Raw genomic sequence first — 8727 nt, 5'->3', positions numbered from 1 at the left:
ACCGCGCACTCGAGCCGCTCCGCTTCCCTTCGGTCCCGGATTACAAAGCCCGCACCGCCGCCATCGCCATGAGCATCAGCACCAAGAACTCCTCGTACCGCCGCATGTTCGGCGGGGGCAGCCGCCCCAGCACCGGCACCCGCTACATCACCTCCAGCAGCCGCTACTCGCTGGGCAGCTCCCTGCGGCCCAGCACCGCCCGGTACGTGTCCGCTTCTCCCGGCGGCATGTACGCCACTAAGACGACGTCGGTGCGGCTGCGGAGCAGCATGCCGCCCATGCGGCTCCACGACTCCGTGGACTTCTCGCTGGCCGACGCCATCAACACGGAGTTCAAGGCGAACCGCACCAACGAGAAGGTGGAGCTGCAGGAGCTCAACGACCGCTTCGCCAACTACATCGACAAGGTGCGATTCCTGGAGCAGCAGAACAAGATCCTGCTGGCCGAGCTGGAGCAGCTCAAGGGCAAGGGCACGTCCCGCCTGGGCGACCTCTACGAGGAGGAGATGCGGGAGCTGCGCCGGCAGGTGGACCAGCTCACCAACGACAAGGCACGCGTGGAAGTGGAGCGGGACAACCTCGCCGACGACATCATGCGGCTGAGGGAGAAGTGAGTGTGTGCGAGGGGAGGGAGGGTTCGGGCTACCGGCGCCTTGCGCTGCCCCCCCCCCAGCCCCCCCCACCCCCCTTTCCCACCCCTCCGGCCCCGCACCGCACCGCCCGCTGACGCGGAGGCAGCCCCGGAGCATCCCGAGCTGGGAGGGGGACGGGAGACTTGGCGGGGGAGATTTGGAGGGGTCCCCCAGCTCCTTCCTCACCTCCATGTCTCCCCTTCCAGGTTGCAAGAGGAGATGCTGCAGCGGGAGGAGGCCGAGAACACCCTGCAGTCCTTCAGACAGGTTTGCGGGGGCTGAAGGAGAGGGGAGGAGGGCCTGAGGTGGTGGTGGTGCCTGGGACGGGAGGGGGGGACTGCAGGAGTTTGCTTTCGTCGCACAAAGGAATTCCGTCAGTTCTCACGCAAAACCTCCTTGTTTTCTTTAGGGGGATGCTGCGGTCTGAGGGGAGGGGGGGGGGGGAACTATTGTCTTGCTTTATCCGAGTCTAGCCCGTTTTACAAAAAGCGCTCCGACGTGGAATCACTTTCCGATCCAATAAAAGTGAAAGGGGGCCATCTGCTCGCTTGGCTGAAGGGTATTAATGGTTTCTATGGGATTCACCATGGAATGCAGATAGAGGCATTATGGCAAGTGTGGTGGCAGCAGATTGAAATAATAGATCCCTTTGTGTCGGAGGGGAGGGCGCAGTGGGCTGCATTCTTACTACATGTGTAATGGTGCAGGCATATTTCTCGCAAAAAGTGTCGATCGTGTACATGGTCCAGTTTTTATACAAGGCAGAGCTCTTTTTTGATGAATCGCTCTGCTCAGTGCGTTAGTGGGCAAGAGTTTCAAATTTAAAATTTTTCATATGGGTGTTGTCTGCTGACCAGAATTAGACAATTGGTTCCTTGAGGTGAGCTCACAGCAGTCAAGTCTGTCTCCTCTGGATGTCTGTTAACATAGAATTTAATCCCCTGGAGATGAAGATGTTAACATAGGAAACAAGTTGCTTTTGAGTTTAGGCCCTGTAGGAAGCGACAATGTTATCCAGATAAACTAAAACCTACATGACAGCCAGAACCAACTGTGCAAACACTGGTCAATAAGTGGTAAGCTCAGGTTTTCACTTGTGCAAAACCAGCTTTCAACTTGGATTAAGTCTTGTTTGGACTAGGAGGTATTTAGGAATGTGCCTTCTCAAAACAAGGTCTCTTCCCTAAAACTGCTGGTGTGAAACGGCATTGCTAGCATTCCTCCTTATCTCCAGACAGCCAGACACAGGCTGACTTAGTCCCAAAGCTCTTCGTAGATGTTAGTAGATGTCACCATTCAGGAAATCATCACTTGATTGCCAGTGTTTCCCTGCGCAATGCTTTTGACTGTAGCACATTTATAGTCTTTGAAGGAGGGCAGGTGTCTTCATGAGATAACACGTGGAAACCAAGACACCTACTCCCATTTGGAGTCTGGGAATTCAGACTCTCCACTGGTGTTCTGGGCACAGAAGTTTGAAACAGAACAGTTCAAGATTCTGCCTTAACGTCAGCTTCTGTGTTTTTTTCAGTGCTAAGCCAATTTAACTTGGTGTGAAGTTCTGTGCAGAAGCGTTTAAGTTTTAGAGAACCTAATCTATTCTGATTTGTGGCTGAATTCGGTTGAAGGATCCTTTGACTTAAGGCTGGCTTAAATGATCTTTCATACTTAGTTGTTTCACTTCAAGGCGTGTCTACCTCTATTTCAAACCAATTAAACTTCGTGAATGCTCAAGGCTTTTAACCGAACATGGTTTTGTGCATATCCCACATTCATTACCCAGCTCTTCCCTGCTCTGGGGGAAGGGGTTATGTAGGAGCTCAGCCTCTAGCAGGTCTCTGTGTGCAGTGCAGTCTGAACTGGATCCGGTTATCCTCTCAAGGTGTAGCTTATGCATAAGAATTGTAAATCATTGTCTGTGGAAATGCTACACTATATCCACTCTGGTGCATGCTAGTGTGTTTTATTTGAACAACAGTAATACCTGATTTTTCCTTACTGTGAAAGGGTAGGCGTTAACATGCAGTTTTTGAGAACTCAATCTCTTTCAGTGTAAGTATTGTTCTTCTGCAAGTGAAATTAAATTCATAGAACACTGAAGCTGAAACATCCTGTTGTGCTTTCCATTGTAAAAAATGGCCGCTTTTTATTAAACCATTATATTCTTGCACTGGAAAGTTGTATACATGGTTTTGAAACACTTTACTGTTCTGAGGTGGCATCAAATTTACTTTTTACTTTTTGGAGCAGTTGTATACTTCAGTATTTTAAAAGGAAATCAACAAATATTTGAACTTAAACTTTATATTTCCAAGAGCTGCATGCTTTAGAGACTGTTTAACTTGCATGTACTGAATTTTAATTTAACTCTCCTGAACAAAACCATGTGATTTTACTCGTGCTGAGGGGTGTGCTACATAAAATAAACCTAAAGGTTCAGTGAGTTCTTCCCTTTGGGACAAAACAAGCATCACAGTTAGTGAGAACGTTATTTACTTCAGCTTTGCCAGCTACTCTGGCAGCAAGGAATAGATCCTGAACCTATGACAAGACTAACAGGTCTGCCCCTGGCTAACATGAGGTTTGTCTGAAGTAAACATGGATGCTCAACCCTGCAAACTGTGACTGGCATTACAAAGTCTCCTAGGATAAAATCAATGCGTAGTCCAGTTGCGTGTAGGTACGCCTTACACTTTGCTCAGGCTGCAAGTACCTTATTCATTTATGTGGCTCTCCATACATCTAGGAAACACAGATACACTGATTCGTCACTCCCTAACTTAATGATAATATATATAGTAAAATACATACCATATATTCAAAGTGTCTTCAGTTTAAGATGCTTTCAATTTATTATAAGCTGCTAAAAATCCTGTAGCTGTTCAGTTGTCCTGGAAAAAACAATAGTCTTCAAGACGCAGATTTCTGTAAAATCTGCTGGAAACTCTGTGGATGTCTGTCGAATTATGTAAATGCGTTGCCCTAGCCATGTAACATCCCGACAGAACGATCTTCAGTTTTTTTGAGGAGGACAACAAATGAATTAAGGAATTCTTTCTCTGAATTGAAAACCAAAACATATAAACTGTGGGTGTAAAACTGGAGTTGATAGGGAAGTTATGAAACAACACATCAAAGGGGTGTTTTGCTGGATAAATAAAACAGAAGAATTCTTCTGGAGCAAGAACCTTACCCCAGCGTGGGAGTGATCTGAGGAATGGCTCTCTAGGAGACTAAAGAAACACTCCCTATTTCAAAGGTGCAGTAATAGTGAGAACTGCTGATTAGGAATGCTTACACTTTGGGCAAATCCAAAATAGCTTTAGAGTAAGCTGTGAAAACCTGATGCATTAATAAGCACACAGCTGTGCATGTAACCAGTGTGAAAGGAACAATTGTCTCCTTTGTGAATGAATTGTCTTACACATTTAAAATGTAAGAAGTTACCAATCAATGTTTAGTCTTAAGTTATGTTTTTGAACTAATTCAAGCTGCTGCCACGTAACATTCATGGCATATCTTCTGTTGTGCCGTAAATGAATTTTTGCTGTTGATTAAGACTATCTCCGTCCAGCAAAAGGTGGAGTCTTTGCCAGCTAATGTGAGGGTGTAGGCAACGATGACTAACTCGATTTGCGTTTATGCTCATACCTTCTTTTTCTCAAGGGAGATCTGTCAGACCACTCGGAGAAGTAAATGCTTGCAGTTCCTCTATGTCCCTTACTAGCTTTACAAGTAGGCTTTCAAGCTGTGGTCTGTGGAAGCAAAGGGCTCTGTGGTTGATCCACCAAGGAGTCCATAAGAAATAAACAAGAAACTAAGCCCACTGATAGGCAGGTAGGCACATGGGTTGCACTTCTAAGCCCCACTGGAAAAAATGGAAGTCTGCAAATTGCAAGATTAACTTTTTCGGTGTAGTCAAGCTAAAAAGAGCTTATTGCTGGCTTGTGACCCAACTATCCGTTTCATCTTCAAATAGGATTTACACCCACCGTGATCTGTGTGGTCTTGATCATGTTTAGCAATATGTTGGCGAAGGTGAAGTAATCTACGTATGCTGTGTAGTTCCCAAAATCACAAAGGTGCATATAGTGGTCTCTGAGGCTAGGGTAGGAGGTGACAAAAAGACAGAGGTTTTTCCCAGGTCCTGTTTTTGTATTGTTTTGCTAAGAAGCTCAGATGTAACGTCAGTCTATATGCTACTGAATTTGCTGTAAAAGACTTCTCTGTATCACAGTTTTGTAAGACTGCTATTCATTCTTCTCTCTGGTCAGGATGTCGACAATGCCTCTCTGGCACGTCTTGATCTTGAGCGCAAAGTTGAGTCCCTGCAAGAGGAGATTGTCTTCTTGAAGAAGCTTCATGATGAGGTAAGCTGAATAACGAGGTCTGTGATTAGATGCTGACAGTCTAGCGAGCAAGGAGGCTCTACGTTGGCTCTGGCTCAGAGTCCCCACCTGTGTATGTTCTGTATGTTGTCGTGTAACAACACTGAGCATCTGCTTCTCTCTAAGGAAATCCGGGAACTTCAGGCCCAACTCCAGGAACAGCACATCCAAATTGATATGGATGTTTCTAAGCCTGATCTTACTGCTGCCCTGCGTGATGTTCGCCAACAGTATGAAAGCGTTGCTGCTAAGAATCTTCAGGAAGCTGAAGAGTGGTACAAGTCCAAAGTAAGTAAAATCTGTTCAGATGCATTAGGCACTCAAACGAACTGTGCATAATGGCTTTGCTGTAACACTTGGTGTTCCCTCTGTCTCTACTGGACACGGACACAGCCATGGCACAGGGTCTTCTTTAAACTCCCAGTCTGGGAAGAGTACAGCTGAGAAACACTGCTTTGTGCTGTAAGCACAGCATCAAAGTAATGGGTTCATACTTGGAGTCTTTCCTGTGCTTGTTGCTGGAAGCAGATGTTGGATGAAATACTGGAGAAAGGAGTGAAATGGGTGAAAAAATGATGAAAAGATGGGAAACATACAGGGTGGGGGAATAAATGTGAAAGGTTTGACTAAGAATTCCAATTTAACAATTAGAAATGGAAAGGCATTTTAAGAGTAATGCCAATACTTAAATGTTTCAGGTGTTAGGGCTTGTAATGGTTTCAGTTACCTTCAAATGCTGTGTCCAAAAAAAGTCTGTTACACCATTTCTGTTGAAGTGTTACACTAACCAAACTGGGGATTTCCACAGTTTGCCGATCTCTCTGAAGCTGCTAATAGGAACAATGATGCCCTGCGCCAGGCCAAACAAGAAGCTAATGAATACCGCAGACAGATTCAGTCTCTCACCTGCGAAGTTGATGCCCTGAAGGGAAGCGTAAGTAGAAGACAGCAGTTGGGACATTCTTCCCTTTGCAGATTTAAGTGCTGCATTGCAGTTCAATTATTGACGTGGCTGTGAATGCAGCTGATCTCCCATACAATACAGTAGCGCATTAGTACTTTTCAAAGAGGGTGCTATGAGCTCAATTTGCCTGCATGAACTACAGTGCGCTGGTTAGATTGATATACTTAAGGTATTATTTAAGGTATAAACATTGTGTTCATTCCCTTGCTCGCTGTTTATGTAACGCTTTCTGGAGGTGTTCATGGCTTGTCTGTCAGGTACAGCTGAAGCTATACAAAAAGCTGGAGGAGCAGTGGAAAGGAGGTGCTAATCTTGCTGTTGCTAGAGGCTGACTACCTTAAAGGCTGGCTTGAAATGGATTTAATGTAGTACACCTGCAAATCCCCCTCACTGAGAACTGCCTCTGTGCTGACTTGTACTGCGTGTGTTGGACTTACTGTAAGGGATTGCTCTGCCACCTGGCACAACAAACATGTAGCACACCTCAGATCAAGTAGCAGAATAGCCCACCTTGACTTTGCTAGGGGAAGATAAGGAGATGACAAATTTGGGACATGTCTGGGTACTTCCAGAAAGGATGCTAACATAATTCAACTTCCCTTTTTAAAAAATGTTAAGGTTCTTGAGGGTGGGGAAGAGTGTCTGAACCACAGCAGTGCTTGACTTCATTATCCTCTTCCAGAATGAATCCCTGGAGCGCCAAATGCGTGAAATGGAGGAGAATTTTGCTGTTGAAGCTGCTAACTACCAAGACACTATTGGCCGTCTGCAGGATGAGATTCAGAACATGAAGGAAGAAATGGCTCGCCATCTCCGCGAGTACCAGGACTTGCTGAATGTAAAGATGGCTCTTGATATTGAGATTGCCACCTACAGAAAACTGCTGGAGGGTGAAGAGAGCAGGTAAAAATTGCATGCAGACATTTTTCTAAACAGCAATTACTAGAAGATGCTCTGTACCCGTGTCTGACTTGATCAATTTCTTTTTTTCCCCCCCCAGGATTAACATGCCTATTCCAACCTTTGCTTCTTTGAACCTGAGAGGTAAGCTGTTTCTGCTACTGCAGTTTAGATAGCTGTTCTGTCATTAGCAAAACTGTCCTGGGTGTAGTTCCTTTCACTCTAGTATTTGAACTTGTATAAATGCTGCTGTGTGTGACTGTTTTTCTTAGCTATAACTACAATGTTTGCAATTACTTAACCTTGGATGGGAGGAGCTACTTTGTTCCTGGGCATGGGTATTTTTAAATATCGGTACATAGTGAGTGATTGGTTTAGATGTCTGCTGAAGGTGCTTTAAGGGAAAAAATTGAGAAGATGAGCTTATCATTCAGAGCAGGAGGCTTCCTTGTATATTAAATTGGGATTCTGAAAGTAGACACTAAAATCTGTTACACCTCATTTCTTTGAGGAGGCGCTTCATCTAGACTATTGCTAATAATACATTTTCTTCTGCAGAAACCAACATTGAGTCTCAGCCAATGGTTGACACTCACTCAAAGAGGACACTTCTAATTAAGACTGTCGAAACCAGAGATGGACAGGTTGGTGGTAACTTTGATTTTATTGCTGTCACAGCTGGTTATCTTAAAATACTCTTAAGTTTGTCTACCAGTCAGTGCAGCCTGTATAAGGTAGTAAGTGTTGAGTAGAACAGCATCTGGCAGTTCAAGCTGCATGGCTGAACACACAGATGTAGCAAAAAGGCTTCTGTGGAAACGATCACAAAATTCCCCTGATCATAAAACCTTAAGTGGCTGACAGTTGCCTGTGTGGTCAGTATTTAAGTTCAGCTGAGTTATCAAATTCTCAAAAGATTTCTCACATCACCTGAGAAAAAAATGTGGCAGTAAACAGAAGTACTTGTCTGAAAACAGTATCTTGTCCCAAACTAAGTCAATAAAGCCTAAATGGCTTCTGCACACCATTTACCAACTAGAACCTCTCACTTATAAGTGAGAGTTGATACCCATTTTTTCATATTTCTGTGGTACTGGATGTTCCAATTCTAACTCTAAAAAACCAACAATCTTAGTAGTAAAACTTAATGCAAGTGTCTCTGTTTTTCAACAGGTTATTAATGAAACTTCCCAGCATCACGATGACTTGGAGTAAAGCTGAAGTGAAGATGCATACTTATTAATGCAGGAGAAATTCTTACCAGCAAGATTTAAACAGTCCATGTCTTAAAGGAAGAAACAGCTTTCAAGTGCCTTTCTGCAGTTTTTCCAGGAGCGCAAGATTATTATGCTAGAAAATAGGTCTTAGATCTTGCAAACTGACTCTCCCTGAAGGATTAGAGTTTACAATGGAGTCTAGTTTACAAATAGCAATATCTTGTGCTGCAATACTGTTTTTAAGTAACTGAATTCAATAAAACTGCTTTTTCCAGCACAGTATGAGCAACCTGTTGCTACTTCAATAAATCTTTGGAAAATGGCTCTTGATGTGTTCTAATTTGTTAACTTCATGACTTTCTGGAAAGCCATAACAACGTAATGCTGGAATTACTATACGGTTGACATCTCCAGTACTGGTTGTGTGGAATGCTGTTTTTTCAGTTTAACTAGATAAACTGTGTTACTCACTTACTGCTTAGGTTTTGGAACCAACTAAAATGGACTATAACTGGCAGATGCATAATGTATTATGATATTTCTTATCACTTGAATAAAATATGATACTTCAAGCTAATAAAAAATAATCTTGCTTTCATATACTAGTAACTGGCTTAACTGAGAGC

The 8727-nt window shown here is 44.0% G+C and overlaps 1 protein-coding gene across 1 annotated transcript; it reads left to right on the top strand.

Annotated features, from left to right (window-relative positions):
* On the top strand, positions 1 to 8425 carry VIM (vimentin). The gene is made up of 9 exons (XM_082499299.1): positions 1 to 610; positions 839 to 899; positions 4907 to 5002; positions 5147 to 5308; positions 5829 to 5954; positions 6667 to 6887; positions 6985 to 7028; positions 7443 to 7528; positions 8058 to 8425. The coding sequence occupies exons 1-9, from the start codon at positions 69 to 71 to the stop codon at positions 8097 to 8099; spliced, it is 1380 nt and encodes a 459-aa protein (XP_082355425.1). The 5' UTR covers positions 1 to 68; the 3' UTR covers positions 8100 to 8425.
* Positions 8426 to 8727: the final 302 nt, after the last annotated feature.

Source organism: Vanellus vanellus (assembly GCF_965231255.1).
Source record: "Vanellus vanellus genome assembly, chromosome: 2".
In the NCBI taxonomy this organism is placed as follows: Eukaryota; Metazoa; Chordata; class Aves; order Charadriiformes; family Charadriidae; genus Vanellus; species Vanellus vanellus.
The sequence above is the reverse complement of the archived record's forward strand: the minus strand, read 5'-3'. Positions and strand labels throughout refer to the sequence as shown.

Coding starts and splice junctions, on each gene's coding strand:
- VIM (XM_082499299.1), top strand. CDS start 69: ATGAGCATCAGCACCAAGAACTCCTCGTACCGCCGCATGTTCGGCGGG. Junction 900..4,906: donor CCCTGCAGTCCTTCAGACAG/GTTTGCGGGGGC, acceptor CTCTCTGGTCAG/GATGTCGACAATGCCTCTCT. Junction 5,309..5,828: donor AAGAGTGGTACAAGTCCAAA/GTAAGTAAAATC, acceptor GGATTTCCACAG/TTTGCCGATCTCTCTGAAGC.